The 19,628-nt window shown below is 43.0% G+C and overlaps 1 protein-coding gene across 2 annotated transcripts in view; it reads right to left on the reverse strand.

Annotated features, from left to right (window-relative positions):
• Positions 1-19,628, reverse strand: part of ENTPD3 (ectonucleoside triphosphate diphosphohydrolase 3) — a 44,745-nt gene that overhangs the window by 11,186 nt on the left and 13,931 nt on the right. For both annotated transcript variants that reach the window (XM_011984305.1, XM_011984306.1), the window contains exons 4-7: positions 19,446-19,563; positions 8,134-8,284; positions 5,262-5,421; positions 4,031-4,264 (exon numbers count right to left, since the gene is read on the reverse strand). In XM_011984305.1, the coding sequence (XP_011839695.1) occupies positions 4,031-4,264; positions 5,262-5,421; positions 8,134-8,284; positions 19,446-19,563 (663 nt within the window). The remainder of the gene's footprint in view (positions 1-4,030; positions 4,265-5,261; positions 5,422-8,133; positions 8,285-19,445; positions 19,564-19,628) is intronic.

Genomic DNA, 19,628 nt, shown 5'->3' on the forward strand with positions numbered 1-19,628 from the left:
GGGAGGGAAGTGGAAGTTGGGGTGGGAGCCATGGAAGGTGACATAGTTTGGCTTTGCCTCATGTAAAATCGTAATCCCACTGTTGGAGGAGGGGCCTGGTGGGAGGTGATTAGGTCATGGGGGCAGATTTCCTCCTTGCTGTTCTCATGATAGTGAGTGAGTTGTCACGAGATCTGGTTGTTTAAAAGTGTGTGGCGTTTTCCCTCCTGTTCCCGCATGTGAGAAGTGCTTGCTTCCCCTTTGCCTTCTACTATGACTGTAAGTTTCCTGAGGCCTCCCTAGAAGCAGAAACCTGTACAGCCCACAGAACCATGAACCAATTAAACAAGCCTCTTTTCTTTATAAATTACCCAGTTTCAGGTATTTCTTTATAGCAGTGTGAGCACGGATTAGTACAGAAGGGTAGTTGAGGGCTGTCTGCAGGCTTCTCACATCTGTTCTTTCCAGGCAGTGCTCAGACTCTCCTGACAATAAATGTCCCATGCGTGTGTCCCAGGGCCTCAGCTGTTTCAGGGAGGATTGGGGAGAGGTTTGGAGGAGGGGCCAGAAGTGGAAGCTGAGTTCCCACAACCCACCCTGCATGAACACTGGGTAAATGCAGGGGTCTGAAGTTGTGAGTCCTGCTGAAGATGCACTTTTGTGATTCCCCTCAACTCTTCTGCAGGATAGAGTCTGCTCCTGTCTTCAGTTATCAGAGTAGGTTGGAGGAATGCGGGTTAACCTACTGATGTTGTGTCCATTTTGTTCCTAGGCTAATTCCCTTGCCTTCGAGTCCCATAAGGAGCCAGGATCTGTGGCTTCTGATTTCCTCATACCCCTCTAGGTAGTCAAGGCCCATCCTCTCAGCCACCTAGCCATGGCTAAGATTGATGTTCCCAGAGCAGTAGCGTTTGGGTCTGGGGTCTCACCTATGGAGTTAGTGCCCTCATGAACATGCACTACATAATGTTGAATTTAATATCAGCAACAACTTTCTAGCTGATGCCTGAATTAGCCTTCTGGGCTCTGAAACACTTACCAAATGAATTACTGATCAACATGATGGAGTGTAGTTGCTCTAAAGTTCCACCGTATAAAGGGTATCAAGCCTGCCTAATATAGACCCATCTAAAAGGAGGCTAAGCCTGGGAAGGCTCTGCCCTCTCCCCCTTCAGCACACATTTCTCTTGTGACCACTAATATTATTTTGTCTACACCCAGGGGAGTCTCAAAATTCTCAGGCTTATTTAGCTCCCGGTTTAAAACAGTTTGTGTCCATAAAGGGATTCCAGGTCTTGAGTCATTTACAAAACATGTGAAGCTCTGGAAATTCCCTAGACTTCTTACTCAAATTCACTGGGAGTGGGCAACATGAGAGGGAGAGGGAGGGGAAGAAAGAGAGAGAGGGGGGAAAGGGACTTGGACCCCCAGGAGTAAATTGGAAAATGGGGTTATTTCCATCTACCTTTCAACTGAAGTGGAGAGGACAGACCCCAGAAGGCAGGGCATTCTCCCCTCAGCTCAAACCCTCAAGACAACACCTGCCACCCCCTACCTCCGACTCAAGTACCTGCAGGAGCATTGCCAGAAACTTCTTCTCAGCCTCATTCCGGCCATAGCACTGGAAGCTGTGTGTGTAGAGCGTGTACACGTAGCCATACAGGGATACCTGCATGATGTCGCTGGTGTTCAGATCCACCTTCTCTCCTGCCACGAAGGATATTTGGGTGGAGGCACCACCTAAGTCCAGGGCACCCGTGGTTTCCACTCCATGCGGGTGCACCCACATATGCCAAAGGTTCTTCTGCACAGTGGGAAAAGGAAGTGAGAAAGAAAGCCAAAGGCACCATCTCTGTTTGCCCAAAGTTCTCCACCCAAGCCTCGTCTCCTATTACTAAGAAGTAGGACAGAGAGAGCATGTGAGGCCAATTCTCTCCTTTTCTTTCAGAGGTGGTGAATTCACGTGCTTACAAGAGCTGGGCAAGTAACATAGGTAAGTAATAAATGAGTGAAGTAGATTAGGTGTATGACAGGGAGTGGTGGGGTCTGTGGCAAACTGGAGAGTCCACGAATTACACTCTGTTCCCATTACCGTGCAGGAATGTGCGTCTACTGTGACCAGTTCCTCCGATTTTTGGGAGGAGTGAGGAGGTCAGAAGAAGCTAGAAGTATGGATTTTTATGTGAAATTTCCTAAACGTTAATTATTGGTAACTATTTAAAAATTTATAATACATTTGAAGGGGAACAAAATAGGTCTTGGGCTGGATATGCTCTGAGTAACTTCCGTTTTGTGCCCTCTGTAACATGGCAGTTGTCTCTTGGAATCAACTTTCCTCTGCACCAAGGGAGCAGGGAGTGCAGGGACTGGACTGTGAGGAGACCTGGGAACACAGAGTGAAGACTTCCTCCTGTCTTTGGGGACTTAGGGATGCAGACTTCCTGAGGGCTTTGTAAATTTCAAATGGTCATGGAGCCTCTCTGAAGGATTATTCAACTGCCCTCCCAAAGACCCATAGCCTAGTGTTAAATTTAGATCCCACCCCCTTCAATTTCTTACAAGCTAGTAAAGTGATGAGATTCCCTCCCTCCCAAGCATTTAGTCCTATTTACGACCATGTTTTCTCCCCAGCTATATAGGTCTTTCTTAGCTGTTGTCTCATAGGTATTTCCCTAATGCATTACATGATAGGAGTGATACAGGACAGATATCCCTCGCATGTGAGAAGTGCTTGCTTCCCCTTTGCCTTCTACTATGACTGTAAGTTTCCTGAGGCCTCCCTAGAAGCAGAAACCTGTACAGCCCACAGAACCATGAACCAATTAAACAAGCCTCTTTTCTTTATAAATTACCCAGTTTCAGGTATTTCTTTATAGCAGTGTGAGCACGGATTAGTACAGAAGGGTAGTTGAGGGCTGTCTGCAGGCTTCTCACATCTGTTCTTTCCAGGCAGTGCTCAGACTCTCCTGACAATAAATGTCCCATGCGTGTGTCCCAGGGCCTCAGCTGTTTCAGGGAGGATTGGGGAGAGGTTTGGAGGAGGGGCCAGAAGTGGAAGCTGAGTTCCCACAACCCACCCTGCATGAACACTGGGTAAATGCAGGGGTCTGAAGTTGCGAGTCCTGCTGAAGATGCACTTTTGTGATCCCCCTCAACTCTTCTGCAGGATAGAGTCTGCTCCTGTCTTCAGTTATCAGAGTAGGTTGGAGGAATGCGGGTTAACCTACTGATGTTGTGTCCATTTTGTTCCTAGGCTAATTCCCCTGCCTTCGAGTCCCATAAGGAGCCAGGATCTGTGGCTTCTGATTTCCTCATACCCCTCTAGGTAGTCAAGGCCCATCCTCTCAGCCACCTAGCCATGGCTAAGATTGATGTTCCCAGAGCAGTAGCGTTTGGGTCTGGGGTCTCACCTATGGAGTTAGTGCCCTCATGAACACGCACTACATAATGTTGAATTTAATATCAGCAACAACTTTCTAGCTGATGCCTGAATTAGCCTTCTGGGCTCTGAAACACTTACCAAATGAATTACTGATCAACATGATGGAATGTAGTTGCTCTAAAGTTCCACCGTATAAAGGGTATCAAGCCTGCCTAATATAGACCCATCTAAAAGGAGGCTAAGCCTGGGAAGGCTCTGCCCTCTCCCCCTTCAGCACACATTTCTCTTGTGACCACTAATATTATTTTGTCTACACCCAGGGGAGTCTCAAAATTCTCAGGCTTATTTAGCTCCCGGTTTAAAACAGTTTGTGTCCATAAAGGGATTCCAGGTCTTGAGTCATTTACAAAACATGTGAAGCTCTGGAAATTCCCTAGACTTCTTACTCAAATTCACTGGGAGTGGGCAACATGAGAGGGAGAGGGAGGGGAAGAAAGAGAGAGAGGGGGGAAAGGGACTTGGACCCCCAGGAGTAAATTGGAAAATGGGGTTATTTCCATCTACCTTTCAACTGAAGTGGAGAGGACAGACCCCAGAAGGCAGCGCATTCTCCCCTCAGCTCAAACCCTCAAGACAACACGTGCCACCCCCTACCTCCGACTCAAGTACCTGCAGGAGCATTGCCAGAAACTTCTTCTCAGCCTCATTCCGGCCATAGCACTGGAAGCTGTGTGTGTAGAGCGTGTACACGTAGCCATACAGGGATACCTGCATGATGTCGCTGGTGTTCAGATCCACCTTCTCTCCTGCCACGAAGGATATTTGGGTGGAGGCACCACCTAAGTCCAGGGCACCCGTGGTTTCCACTCCATGCGGGTGCACCCACATATGCCAAAGGTTCTTCTGCACAGTGGGAAAAGGAAGTGAGAAAGAAAGCCAAAGGCACCATCTCTGTTTGCCCAAAGTTCTCCACCCAAGCCTCGTCTCCTATTACTAAGAAGTAGGACAGAGAGAGCATGTGAGGCCAATTCTCTCCTTTTCTTTCAGAGGTGGTGAATTCACGTGCTTACAAGAGCTGGGCAAGTAACATAGGTAAGTAATAAATGAGTGAAGTAGATTAGGTGTATGACAGGGAGTGGTGGGGTCTGTGGCAAACTGGAGAGTCCACGAATTACACTCTGTTCCCATTACCGTGCAGGAATGTGCGTCTACTGTGACCAGTTCCTCCGATTTTTGGGAGGAGTGAGGAGGTCAGAAGAAGCTAGAAGTATGGATTTTTATGTGAAATTTCCTAAACGTTAATTATTGGTAACTATTTAAAAATTTATAATACATTTGAAGGGGAACAAAATAGGTCTTGGGCTGGATATGCTCTGAGTAACTTCCGTTTTGTGCCCTCTGTAACATGGCAGTTGTCTCTTGGAATCAACTTTCCTCTGCACCAAGGGAGCAGGGAGTGCAGGGACTGGACTGTGAGGAGACCTGGGAACACAGAGTGAAGACTTCCTCCTGTCTCTGGGGACTTAGGGATGCAGACTTCCTGAGGGCTTTGTAAATTTCAAATGGTCATGGAGCCTCTCTGAAGGATTATTCAACTGCCCTCCCAAAGACCCATAGCCTAGTGTTAAATTTAGATCCCACCCCCTTCAATTTCTTACAAGCTAGTAAAGTGATGAGATTCCCTCCCTCCCAAGCATTTAGTCCTATTTACGACCATGTTTTCTCCCCAGCTATATAGGTCTTTCTTAGCTGTTGTCTCATAGGTATTTCCCTAATGCATTACATGATAGGAGTGATACAGGACAGATATCCCTAATGGTATGTACCTCTACTTAGGCTATCACTCACAAGAGATAGGATAAACAGTAAGATTAAAAACCATGCATTTGTTTCCACACACCTCCAGGAAATTTCCCATTAAATAGTTGGCTGTAATCCATCCATATACCCCTTCCTCTTGCCCAGAAATGATTTGAGCACCCCTAAAGTCAAAGGGCTGGGACTTGAAGTAGCTTTGGATGCTTTCAAGGACTTCATTAGCTGCTGTTTCATTTTGCAACCTATGCAAGGCACAAAACAAACAAGTCTGAGTGCCCAGACAATAGAGTCTTAAAATATGTAGTCTCACTCAGGTGAAAATGCAAACTTCCCCATCTCCCTGCTGGTGGGGATGAATGATTTTCCAGATGTGTGCTGTACACCACAATCCCTTTTGCAAGTTGAAGTCTTCTGGGGCAACTGTGAAGGCAGGATCCACTTGTTACCTGTCAAGCTGCCAAGTAGGAAAATTGCTTTCAGTAAAAGTACAATTTGTTCTCCCCACCTATATCATCTGTTCATGTATCAAAAGAGCCTCCTATTTAACTGCCATTGCTCTCTCAGATCAGCAGAGGAAAGGAGATTGATGAAGGCATAAAAGTGGCATAAATAATCTCTTGAAGGCACCATACGAAGGAACCCTCATCTGACAAGAAGGAAGGGGAGTTTAGTAGGAAGGGGGAAAGGAAGAACATTGAGTTTTCAGCTGTTTCTGTTTCAGTCTTTGGGAGGGCTTTAGCATGAAGGGATATGACAGTCATCATGGCTGTCACTGGATTGAAAAACCACTGGTGTGCTGACTCTTAGACAAGTGGCAACACAGCATTCTATCCCTAGTGACAGAATGTTATGGCATCCATCGCTGCCATTTTACGCTATGAAAGAGCTCGCTTGGGAGATTATTTCCTCTTTCATCCGTGGGTTAAGAAAGCCAGGGGCACTGGCTGACAATCAGGAAGAAGAAAGAGCAAGGCTATAAGCAGGATCCATTCCAATTCAGTGGCCAGTTATCACTGCTTGGAAAATAATTCAGAGTTTTCCCAGTTTCATCAATTCTCATCCCAGCTAATTCTCATTAATTGTTTTCTTTTCTGTTTTACTTGTCTAGTAATTAAAATATCAGCTAGTTCCTCAGAAGAAATAGATCATCATCAGAAAACAGTTTTACAAGAAAAAGTTAGTACTTAATTTATTCAAAGGAGACATTCACTTTTTCCTAAGGGGTGAGTTTTCTGTCCCATGGTTTTTGTCATGAGCTGTAAATTGCAGAGCCTTTTAATTATTTCTCACTGAAAGACTGGGGGAGGGAGGGGAAGCAACCAAGAAAAAGTTAGGTTCTTAAGAGCTGTTTGTTTGTTTGTTTGTTTTGTTTTTGTTTTTAGAGTAGTAGAAGTCTACTTAAATCATAAGGTCAGAGCCAGTTCAACCAAGAAGTTTACATAGGTACAAACACTACTGGTAAAGCAAAGATATTTTAGAGTAACTTCTACAGATATTTAATGGAATTGGACCAGTATTTCTCCCTGATTATAGTCACTTATCCCATTCATATTGTTGGTATTGCTCAGGTCCTGTGCTGAAACTTGTTACCTGAAGTCAAATCCCAGGGAGGGTAAACAGCATCCTAATGTATTCTGAAATGGGAAATTCAGCCTGAAAATGTGAATTGAGTAGAGTGAAAGCAGAAGGATTTCACAAACTAAGCCCTAAGCATTCAGTCTCCAAGTTGAAAACTTCATGAGCACATCCTGCAGCTGACTTTTCTATAAGTAGCTCCACACGTGTCGTGTTAAGGAAGCATCCACCACAGCAGATGAGGATTTTAGGTCCATGGAATTAAGAGCCTGTAAAGGGGCTGCCTTGCTGTGTTCTCTGAGATTACAAGGTTTCAGTTCCACCCTTGTTGAAAGAACTGTTTTTATAAGAAAGAAAAGGCAAAAGGAAGGAGTTTTTAAGTCATTTCTATTACACGTAAATGAAATAATTTAGAAATACACTGCAGATTCCAAGAGTGAGCAAAGAAATCTGACTTCTTTCCACATTCAATGTGGTCAACCAGGAAATCAGATTAGAAATGAGAATTATGAGACTACAAGGAAAAGGCCCAGTCTAACGGAGAGCACGTCATGATTTCTTTTCATTATCATGTTAAAGGAGCTCTGTTTGTTCTTTTTTTATTTTCTTAATACTCTGACATAGATAATTTTGCATGCTTGGAATCATAGATAAAGTGCCTTTGAAGCAGAATAAGTGATGTCTTCTTGTGATAAAACCTTATTCCAACACTTGGAGTAGCCTCTACTCTGAGTAGATTTAAGTTTGATGTTTATTTTTGGAAACTGTTTTTTTTAAATTTCAAGGTCAAGGAAATGCTATAATGGAGAAAAAAGAGAAAAGACATTCAAAAACATGCAACTGGGCCAAAAGCCATGACTACAAATTTAGAAGTAACTAATTGAGTGAGTGAAATGAGATGCTTGTTTCATAACAACTCCAAAAGCTTTGACTGATTTGAGGTGCAGACATGCCATTGTTTTAAAGCAGATTTCAGTGGTATTTTGTACACAAGCAGAAGCTACATAGCTATGGGTTGTACTTACTACCAAACTTAGCTGGTTGTCCACAGGTGTCAAAATACCAAGTGTCAAAACAGCTACTTTTCCAAAGCAGTAGAGTTATATCCCATGAGCGGATTTCATATTACCTCTCTCTTTTTCAAAGTTCCCAGTAAAATCACCAAGTGAGAGGGAAACAATTTTAGAACTGTTTCTTTCTGGGTATTAAAATAAAGACTATAAGTTTCCCAATCTTTAAAGCCCAAATTTATGGCAGAATATGGCTTCTTTTTGGGGGGCGAGGGTTGTTCCCAGAAATAGACTTACATTCTTGGCAAGGTTCAACACATTCTTGGTTATTTTGGTCAAATGGGCCCCTTTGTGCCACTTAGCCTTTACCTCAGCAAGCGCATCCCAGCTGTGGCTCCCAGGTGAATGGGGGTGGAGCCGTGGAGGTGAAATGGAACCTGCCCCTTGACTTTTTGCATACAATCCTCAAAGGCTTTGGGGACATCTTGGGGGTTATTTCCATAGCTGGAGATTCCAGAGCCTGAAAAGCAAGCAGTCAGCATCTGTCAGCATTTCCAGGAACCAACAGCGGTAATACAACCTTTAAATAAAAAACAGACTGGCTTTGAAAATTATTGGGGTTTGGTAGGGGGTTGAAAACAGCTGGATGTGGTAAGTCCTATATGGTCACACTGATCAGTCTACTTGCAACCTCTAAAGGAATGAATTACAATTGTGAAAAAAGTAAGCCAGGGCCTACTTTTAAAAAATGTTTTCGGCCGGGCGCGGTGGCTCAAGCCTGTAATCCCAGCACTTTGGGAGGCCGAGACAGGCGGATCACGAGGTCAGGAGATCGAGACCACCCTGGCTAACACCGTGAAACCCCGTCTCTACTAAAGAATACAAAAAACTAGCCGGGCGAGGTGTCGGGCGCCTGTAGTCCCAGCTACTCGGGAGGCTGAGGCAGGAGAATGGCGTAAACCCGGGAGGCGGAGCTTGCAGTGAGCTGAGATCCGGCCACTGCACTCCAGCCTGGGCGACAGAGCCAGACTCCGTTTCAGAAAAAAAAAAATGTTTTCATTATAAAAATTTCAAATATAAGTAAAAATAGAGAGAATAGTATATTGAAACTCATGCATCTATCTCCCAGCTTCAATAATAATCGACTCTTATTTCATCTGTACAGTCTTCCACTTGTTCCCCACCAAGCAAACTGCAGATGTGTCATTTAATTCCCATATTTCAGTGTGTATCACAAAAAGTAAAAATTCTTTGAAAAAGCCCTAACTACAGTTGAATTATTATACCTGTACAAATTAAAAATAATTTATTTTTCTTTTCTTTTTTTTTTCTTTTTTCTCTCCCTTTTTTTTTTTTTTTTTGAGGCAGTCTTGCTCTGTCGCCCAGGCTGGATTGCAGTGGCATGATCTTGGCTCACTACAACCTCCACCTCTCAGGTTCAAGTGATTCTCCTGCCTCAGTTTCCTGAGTACCTGGGATTACAGGTGTGCACCACCACACCTGGCTAATTTTTGTGGGTTTTTTTTGTAGAGACACGGTTTCACCATGTTGCCCAGGCTGGTCTTGAACTCCTGACCTCAGGTGATCCACCTGCCTCGACCTCCCACAGTGCTGGGATTACAGGCGTGAGCCACTATGCCTGGCCAAAAAAATAATTTCTTAATATCATGAACTATCTAGTCATGGTTCACATTGCCTCCATATCCATTCTCATTCTCATCCTCTCTGTCTCTTTCTCTTCCTCCTCCTCCTCTTCCTCCCTCCTTCTTCCTCCATCCACCACCCTTTCCTCATTTGTATGAGTCAGGATCCCAATAAATTCCGTACAGTGCAATCTTAAGTCTCTTTCTGTCTATTGGTTCTGCCTTCCCTTTCTATTTTTCCTCCTAATTATTAAAAGTTTTTATTGCAATTTCTCTGTCCTGAAGAATTTCCACAGTCTTGAGTTTGTCGATTGTACCCTCATAATTCAATGAACATCTTTCTTGGTCCTTTGTATTTCTATAAATTGTTAATTGAATGTAGAGGCTTGATCAGATCAGGTTTGAATTTTTAAAAAAATATATAGGGATTAGTGTGGACTTATAATAGGAGGCACAGTGTCTGGTTGTCTTTTTGTGCTGTTAGCATTATCAATGAAAATGGCTTAGATCCATTATTTCATTAGGGGTTGCAAATGGTGATATCTTCTTTTTTTTTTCTGAGATGGAGTCTCGCTCCGTCACCCAGGCTGGAGTGCAGTGGTGTGATCTTGGCTCACTACAACCTCCGTCTTCCAGATTCAAGTGATTCTTGTGCCTCAGCCTCCCAAGTAGTTGGGATTACAAGCGCATGCCACCTTGCCTGGCTAATTTTTGTATTTTTTGTAAAGACAGAGTTTCGCCATGTTGGCCAGGCTGGTCTCGAACTCCTGGCCTCAAGTGATCCACCCTCCTCGGCCTTCCAAATTGCTGGGATTACGGGTGTGAGATACCATGCCTGGCCTGTTGCATTTTACTTTTGAGTTTTAGGAATTACTTTTTAAAAAGCGATATTGTTTTATAGTTATTAAAATAATTACATAGTTCTAACATCAGATCTACAAAACTAGGTATATTCAGAGACATCTAGATTCTCTCCTTGTCTCCTCTTCCTGTAAGTAGTTTCTTTTTTAAAAAAAGTTTAACCAATGTTTGTTTAAAATAAGCAAGTACATATATTTTTAATCACCCCAACTTCTAGATAAATGGTAATTTACTATATATACCTTTCTCCACTTTTTTTTTTTTTGCATTCAACAATACTTCCTAGTAGCCACTCCATAGCAGTATATAAATATTCTTCATTTCTTTTTACAGTTGCATTGCATGCCATTGCATGAACGTAACTTAATTTGTTCTCCCAGTCCAGGCTCTGAGTTTAAATAAGTCCTACTTGAAGGAAGACTAAGTATAGGACAGACAAGGAAGATGGAGGGAATATGGTCCCTCTGGAAACTTCCTTCTTTGGAATTGGTAGAGCCACTGCCTCCTTCAACGGCCCTTTCTTAACCTTTCCCACCCATCTTCTAACTACCACAAACCAATAAAAAAAACCCTGAGCTCTCTAATTACAAGTTTTACTTGGATGTGTCCATTAAGATGCACAGACATGTGGATTTCATCGACAGTGCCAGAGAAGCAAGGACAGGCTTTCCCAACCTTGGCCAAGGAGAGAGCCTCTAATGTAATCTTCTCTCCTGGGGGAATGACCTCCTACAACAGACAAATGACAGCACCATAAGCCCTGGGCTTGATGAGCTTGGTGGCTTGATCTCAGGAGTTCAGAGCTGAAGTAGCTGTAAGAAACACTAATAACAACAATTAAATAAATATATATATATATTTTGTGTGTGTGTGTGTGTGTGTATATATATATATTTTTTTTTTTTGAGACGGAATTTTTTTGCTCTTGTCACCCAGGCTAGAGTGCAATGGCATCATCTTGGCTCACTGCAACCTCCACCTCCCAGGTTCAAGTGATTCTCCTGCCTCAGCCTCCCAAGTAGCTGGGACTACAGGTATGCAGCAACAGACCCGGCTAATTTTGTATTTTTAGGAGAGACGGAGTTTCACCATGTTGGCCAGGCTGGTCTCAAACTCCTGACTTCAGTTGATCTGCTTGGCCTCCTGAAGTGCTGGGATTATAGGAGTGAGCCATTGCACCCAGCCTGTATGAATAATTTTTAATACAAAAATATATTAATCCTAAAAAAAGAATTATTTTCCCCTCTGGTGTGAAGGATTATGGATGATCTTACTTCCTTTTCTACTTTTAGATGAAGATGAGGTCTTGCTATGTTGCCCAGGCTGGTCTCAAACTCCTAAGCTCAAGTGATCCTTCTGCCTCAGCCTCCTGAGTAGCTGGGAATATAGGTGCACACCATTGTGCCTGGTTCTATTTTATTTACCTATGTTTTCCGATTTTCACACAATGAAAATATATTATTTTGTAATTAGAAAGTTATTTTTAAAAAGACACAACTCTCTCAGTAAATAAAATGTCAGATTAAGCTCTCAGGCATATTCTTATGTGACAGGTTATTTAACAGGGTTTTCTTTCCACAATGCCAATAAAAACAACAAAACTGTGCTGAACATCACAGGTAAGTGTTCACGTTCCTCATAATTCTTTTCTGTGAAACTAGTAAAATGAATCCCCATACACTGATCATTCAGCTTCAACAGTTAATCAATACACAGCCCACCTTATTTTCATCTATATGCTTTCTTTTTTCCATCTCTATGAATTATTGTAAAGAAAATCCCAGGCAGTATATTAATTCATCTGCAAACACGTTAGTATATGTTTTGAAGAAGGAAGGACTCTGAAAAGTATAACCATGATACCTAAGAAAAAAATCACTCCTAAAAAAGTTCTTAATATTAAAGACACATCAGTGTTCAAATTTCCTAGAATAACTAACATTTTCTTTACAGTGTGATGCAGAAACCGAAGTCCATACCTTGTATGTGCATTTGGATGTTTTTTAAGATTCTTTATTCTGTAACAGTTTTCATGACCCCTTTTTTCTTGCCATTTATTTATTAAAGAAATAATTTTAATGGAGTAGCTCTCTCATTTTGGATTTCGCTGATTGGATCTGTGAGGTGTCATTGAACATGTTCCTTTATCTCCTGTGTTTTTTATAAACTGGGAGTTAATTTCTAGAAATGTGATCAGATTCAGGTTTGATTTTTTGGCAAGAGCACTTCCTAGGTGTGCTAGGTTTTTCTTGCTGTACATCACCACACTGGGGGCATATCATGTCTGTCTAACTTCTTAGGTTATAAGCTCCCCATCACTTTTTACCTAATTGTGCACTTCCTCTTTCTTCAAATACCTTGGATTTGGGTTCTGAACTTCTTCTCCCCTTACTGGCTGCCATTCCTCCTAAGTTCATTTGCTGGATCCTCCTCCTCTTCCCAGTCTCTCAGTACTGGAGTGTGTAAGGCTAAGTCCTCAGATCTCTTTTCTTTAGTATCTACTCACTCCCTAGATGAGCTGGGGCTGGATATCATCTGTATTCTGATGACCCTCAGCTTTATTTCTTCAACCTCCTCCTCCCCTGACTCCTGACTTGCCTATCTGACAACCACACAGCACTATATAGATCAGGAGTGAGCAAGGTATTTGACTCAATACCTGTTTTTGTATGGATTGCGAGTGAAGAATAATTTTTACATTTTCAAGTAGTTGGAAAAAAATCAAATGAAGAACAGCATTTCATGACATGAAAATTATAAGAAATTAAAATGTCAGTGTCCATAAGTAAAGTTTTTTTTTTTTTTTAAATACAAACATGCTAATTCATCTACACATTGTCTATGGCTGTTTTCATGCTAAAGGGGCAGAGTTGAGCAGTTATGACAGAGACCATATGGCTCACAAGTCTAAAATATTTATCGTCTAACTCTTTACAGAAAAAAGTTTGCTGTCCCCTGACTCACATGATTTATAGCCATCTCCAACTTAATATGCCCAAAACCAGACTCTTTAAGTCTTGCCCTGCCCCCAGTATGCTCCATTCCCAGTGTTCCCCAATCTCAGTAAATGGTGTTGTGATGCACACAGTTGCTCATATCCAAACTCTTGCTCATGTATTATCAACTCAGATGCCTCACATCAAGTCCATCATAAAATCATGTTGGTCCTACCTTCAAAATACCTTGCAAATCTAAGCACTTCTCACCCTCTTCCCCAGAACCTCGTAAACCAAGGTTTCTCAACCTTGGTGCTACTGACATTTTGGGGTAGATAATTCTTTGTTGTGGAGGCTGTTCTGTGCATTGTACAATGCTTAGAACATTGTAGAATGGCAAGGAAAAAGGCCAAGCATGGAAGCTGCTCAGTATTTTCTAGGAAAAGCCAAGGGGCCAGTGTGGCTGGAAGAAAGATGAGAAATGTCCTCTATGCACTAGATGCTAGCAGCACCACGGACCCAGTCATGACAATCAAAAAGATCTCCAGACATTGCAAAATGTTTCCTGGGAGACAAATTCACCTTGTGTTGAGAAGCACTAGTCAAGGACAAATTGACCATCACCTAATCTCTCACCCATACTGATTTAACAGCACTTAACTGGTGTCCTTGCTTCCAATCTTAGCCCCTGACTACGTGTTCTATATCAACTGAGCGATCCGTTAAAGACCCAGAAGTCATATCATATTAGTTCCCTGGTTAGAATCTTCTAATGGCTTCCCAATATACTTTGAAGAAACTTCATCTGAGTCACAGTCAAACCCTTATGACACCTCAAGGCCCTCCAAGGAGCTGGCCTTGGTATAGCTTCAGTCTCATTTCTCATCTTTCTTCCAGCCACACTGGCCCCTTGGCTTTTCCTAGAAAATGCTGAGCAGCTTCCACGCTTGGCCTTTTCCCTTACCACGCCTCTGCTCAGCATGTTCTTCCCCCAGACATTTACATGGCTCACTGTCTCGTGTCACTTTTGTCTCTGCTTAGCTGTCATATTCTTCATACTTCCCTGACAGTCCTGTTCAAAACAGCATGATCACTTTCTATTTCCCACCCTGCCTGATTTCTCTTCACATCATGTCTCCCTGACACTCATTATATGCCCTTTTTTTTTTTTTGGTCTATCTTCTTCATTGGAATGCAAGTCTCATAACACATAACCACAGATTTTGTATATATTGCTTATTTCTGAATTCCTGGTGCCAAGAACAGTTCGTATCAAACAGCAGGCACCTAATACATATTTATTAAATCAACCAATCAATGAGACTTTCAAACCACCATACATCTCTATAGTAAGGAGATTGGCTAGTCCAATCTGGGCTAAACAAAATATAATCAGCAACAGCTGGTCTCTGGATAGCGGCTGGTGAGAGGCAAGATAGAATGGTGAGACCTTGGGAGTATGTCACCAGAGAGCCTGTTTGCATAAGGTCTATTAAGCCTCCCAGAGGGAAAAGGAGATAGGATTCACAGGCTCCTAGGATACTTGGACTTGGATACTTGGTCCCATGAGAGGAGCACGGAAATTGCTATTTCAATATGGGGAGAGAGGGTTAAACAGATGGCACAAAACTTACTTGAGGGGAAACAGAAGCCAAAGACACGCGCTTCAGCTTGAGCTCCGGCCAACTATTGGCAAAGGATTTTTTTTTTTTTTTTTGAAATGGAGTCTCGCTCTGTCACCCAGGCTGCAGTACAGTGGTGTGATTTCCACTCACTGCAACCTCTGCCTTCTGGGTTCAAGCAATTCTCCTGCTTCAGCCTCCCGAGTAGCTGGGATTACAGGCACCCACCACCATGCCTGGCTAATTTTTGTATTTTTAGTAGAGATAGAGTTTCATCATGTTGGCCAGGCTGGTCTCAAACTCCCGACCTCAGGTGATCCACCCACCTCAGCCTCCCAAAGTGCTGGGATTACAGGCATGAGCCACTGCACCCAGCGGCAAAGGATGTTTTTTAATGCTATGGTGACCTGGTTTCTGATGCAACTCTTTGAGGGATTTTAATGTAGGAGATAGTTAAGTTTAGGCTCTAGTGGAGCTTAAGTAATTTTTAGTTACTGGTTTAAAGGAAAGACATTGTGAATGTCCCTTGTGGGGAAAGGCAGCAGCAGGCATGAGTACTGCAGATGAGATGAGACACATGCAGAGAACCCAGCACCTCCAGGGGGTGGCTTCGCCACAAGCAGCCAGAGGCACAGACACCAGCACAGAAACCGCCAGCAAAGGCAATGAACTCATGGAAAACAGTAGCAACTGGGGGTTATACCTACCAGAAAGAAATTTCTGAGGGCCTAGGCATCTGGGAATCCCTGCTGGGTGAGCAAGCATTCATCACCCGCTTCTGTTTGGCCAAGACAGGGGAGTCCTGGGAAGTTTGCAACAGAGGAACCAGAAACCCAAATTATCCTTGGAGAAGCCACAAGTCTTGGAGGGGATGACACTTGCTGAACTTCAACTCGTAATTTAAGCTTTAGTTTGTGGTCTTCTGTTCACTCAGAGTATATATGGATCCCTGAGGCTACTGTGATCAAAGAAGGGAAGATCATTTATGGATGTGCTGTGGCCTCCATGACTCTGTGCCTCCTCAAATCACATATGCCATCCAGGGTGGGCCAAGGAACCCTTCCCCTGAGGGACTGCTGTAACACCTCCCCACGTAAGTCTTATTTTTGCCCACAGTCGTAAGGCTTTCAGGACTAACTTGATTGAATTGCCCTCCTGGGTCTAAAAACAGAGATCTTGTAACTGTGGGACAGAGTAACAAGTGGCAAGAGGATCCACCAGGAGCTCTGGATTGTGGTGCCCCACGAATAACAGCTAATGCTTATTGAGCACTTACTGTATGCTAGGCATTTCTTTGATATATATTATGTCATTTAATCTTCAAATCACTCCTATGGGGTAGGTATAACTACTATTACGTTTTTTACTTTAGAGATGAGGAAGTCAAGACTCAGAGAGGTTAGATAACTTTCCAAGGTTCACACAGTAGGGATGAGGTGAAGTCTTAATCTCGATCTTACACTCTCTTCTCTTTACTCAGAGCACGTAGTCTCTTTGAAAGGAGCAGCCTGCTGTCCTATTTCATGGTTGAAGGTGAGGAAATTGCTCAGGAGTTACCCGAGCAGATAGAGAATTGCTGGTTGAGGTCACAGCAGGGCTACAGCTGCCTGTGTCTTGTGGATAACAGTGCAAGCAACACTCAGAAAATATCTGCTGGGTGCAGTGGCTCACACCTGTAATCTCAGCACTTTGAGAGGCTGAGGCAGGAGGATGGCTTGAGCCCAGAAATTCAAGACCAGCCTGGGCAACGTAGTGAGACCCCATCTCTACAAAAAATAAAATTAGCCAGATGTGGTGGCACTGTCTGTAGTCCCAGCTACTCAGGAGGCTGAGATAGGAGGACTGCTTGAACCCAGGAAGTCTAGGCTGCAGCGAGCCATGATTGTGCCACTGCACTCCAGCCTGGAAGACAGAGTGAGACCCTATCTCAAAAAGAAAAAAAAAGAAGGGAAAATATCCAAGTCCCCTGTGTGGTGAACCCAAAAACATGCCGTGCAAATACCCCTTCAAATAGACTTATTGTTCCAGCTGTCAGCTTCTTCAGGGTCTGCCTGAGCTGCAGAGAGCTGCCTTGCTCAAGATCTTGCTCTTTCCAGGGTGGCAAACATCCGATGAGTGGCAGCAACAGGGGTGTTACAGCCAAGCCACTTCACATCATTTCAACCCAGTGCAGCATAACAGATCAGTTGAAGCTTCATCAGGCCTGAGTTGAAGTTTGACTTCTTTTTTTGTCCAGTCCTTCTCTCTGCCTGCTTTCTGCTATAATGGTGCATCTCTAATAACCACCTTGCATTCCACAATCTGTCTCTACATCTGCTTCTGGAGAGCCTAACCTGGAACACCTGTGCATCAGGGTAGGCAAGCTCCTGGCTGCCCTCCTCAGAGGGCAGATGATCAGAATTCACTCTGATTATCCAAAGAAGACTGTTGGTCTCCCGGTGAGAAAGACTAACTCTGCTCCCCAAGTTTTTCAATGCCATGATCCCCATGAACTTACAATGTTTTGGCAGCTCACTGAGGGAAACAAAGGAGGTTGCTGGGCTGGGAGGACAGGTCTGGAGTCTCTAACTTGTTGTCCTGTGGGCTCAAGGATACACTGGGCACATTCAGAACACCCTGGTTGGGAGGCTACAGGCCAACTCAAACATCCTAATGCTCGAATGAGGAAGATAAGTGGCTTTGAAAAAGACTTACACATATACACACTCCCTAACTAGGCTCGATTACTTGGACTAATTATACACACTCCTAATTATACACACTCCCTAACTAGGCTCGATTACTTAGACTAATTACTTAATTGTAAAAGGCAAAATTATAACACTTTTCATAGAAAAATATCTGTATGACCTCAAGATAGGAAAGGATTTCTTAAATAAAACATACAAAAAAGCAAGCCACAAAAGGGAATATTGATGGTTGTATTTACATAAGAATCAAGAACCTCTATTCATCAAGAGACATCACAAACTAAAAAGACAAACTACAAACTGTGAGAAGATATTAGCAATAATATGATAATATTAATGGCAAAGAATTAATATTTAGAATATTTATAAAGAATTTCAATGAATTAGTAAGAAAAATTCAATAATTCAATAGAAAAATGAACAAAAGACATGAACATGCATTTCACAGAAAACAGAAATTGCTACAAATATATGTAAAGATATTAAGTAACCAAGAAAATACAAATGCCTATCAACAAGGAAAAATGAGGCTGGGCGCAGTGGCTCATGCCTGTAATCCCAGCGCTTTGGGAGGCCAAGGCAGGTGGATCACTTGAGGTCAGGAGTTCGAGGCCAGCCTGGCCAACATGGTGAAGCCCCATCTCTACTAAAAATACAAAAATTAGCCAGGTGTGGTGGCAGGCACCTGTAATCCCGGCTACTTGGGAGGCTGAGGCAGGAGAATCGCTTGAACTCAGGAGGCAGAGATTGCAGTGAGCCAAGACTGTGCCACTGCACTCCAGCCTGGGCAACAGAGGGAGACTCTGTCTCAAAAAAAAAAAAAAAAAAAAAAAAAAAATGAGCAAGATAGTTACTCATATCAACACAGATGAATCTTAAAAATCCAATGTTGTTAGTGAACAAAGCAAATACAGCATAAAATATGTTGATTCCATTTATATGAATACATGTTTGATTTTGTTTTAAAAAACAGAAACACTACATACATAAGACGAAACTATAAAGAACAAGGAAACAGTTAATATAAAACTCAGAATATGCTGTGGAAAAGGCAGGGAGCTGCATGGAGGATCATTTATTATCATTGCTGCTAATACGCCGTTTCAAGGGCTGGCACCCCATGGGCCAAATCCAGTATACCACCTTTTTTTTGTACAGCCTGTGAGCTAAGAGAGTTTTTACATTTTTTAATGTTGGGAAAAAATTTACAAGAAGAATTACATTTCATGATGTGAGAATTATATGAAATTCAAAATTTCAGTGTCCATAAATAAAGCTTTACTGGAACAGAGCCATGTCCATTTGTTTATATATTGTCATTCTCTCTCTGCCTGCCCGTCAGTACACACGACTACTCCTTATCACTGTTGGAAGACAGCTTTCCATGTGTTCCTTGTGTTTCCCTCCACAGCAAAAGGCAGACATGCTCACTGCCCATTATAAATGCTTCTCTAAAATCCCAGACTTCCTTTCCTATGACAGAACCTATTGCATGAGTGCATACTCTCTGTCCCTCTTTCCATCATCCTGGGCAAATTGGGAATCAGTATCAGTGTAAGAAAATGCTGATACTCTGGGCTACTCCTGTAAGTAACAAATTATCCTTTGTTTCTGAACCAGGAGTCTTATGTCTTCCAGCACCCATGAAAATATGGCAGGGTAAAATCTCAGACCATCCACAGTTCTTGACGCCACCCCTTCCCATGTATACAGATTAAAAAACTGAGGCCCAGAGAAGGGAAGTGACTAGAGCAAGTTTATTCCACTGATGAGTAGCAGCACTAGCACAAGATCTTCTATTTCCTGACTCCCAGTCCAATGCTCATTCCCTGCCTCCCAGCAACATCTAAGGACCTCTCCAGGCCTCCAAGACACTTAGAACTTCACCTTGCTTCCCATTGCAACTCCCAGACACACTTCAGTCCTTACCTTTCACACTACATTTGAAGGTTTGACTGACCACTCCGGTATTATTCTCTTTCTCTGCTGGCCATTGATACACGTAGACTGTGGTTCTAGAAGACCCGGCATCCAGCACAATACCATACTGAATAAAAAGGGAAAGGGAGAGTCAGAAATGGGCGGGACTCCTCTGATCACTGCTTTCTCGGT

The sequence above is a fragment of the Mandrillus leucophaeus genome, unplaced genomic scaffold (assembly GCF_000951045.1).
Source record: "Mandrillus leucophaeus isolate KB7577 unplaced genomic scaffold, Mleu.le_1.0 Scaffold265, whole genome shotgun sequence".
In the NCBI taxonomy this organism is placed as follows: domain Eukaryota; kingdom Metazoa; phylum Chordata; class Mammalia; order Primates; family Cercopithecidae; genus Mandrillus; species Mandrillus leucophaeus.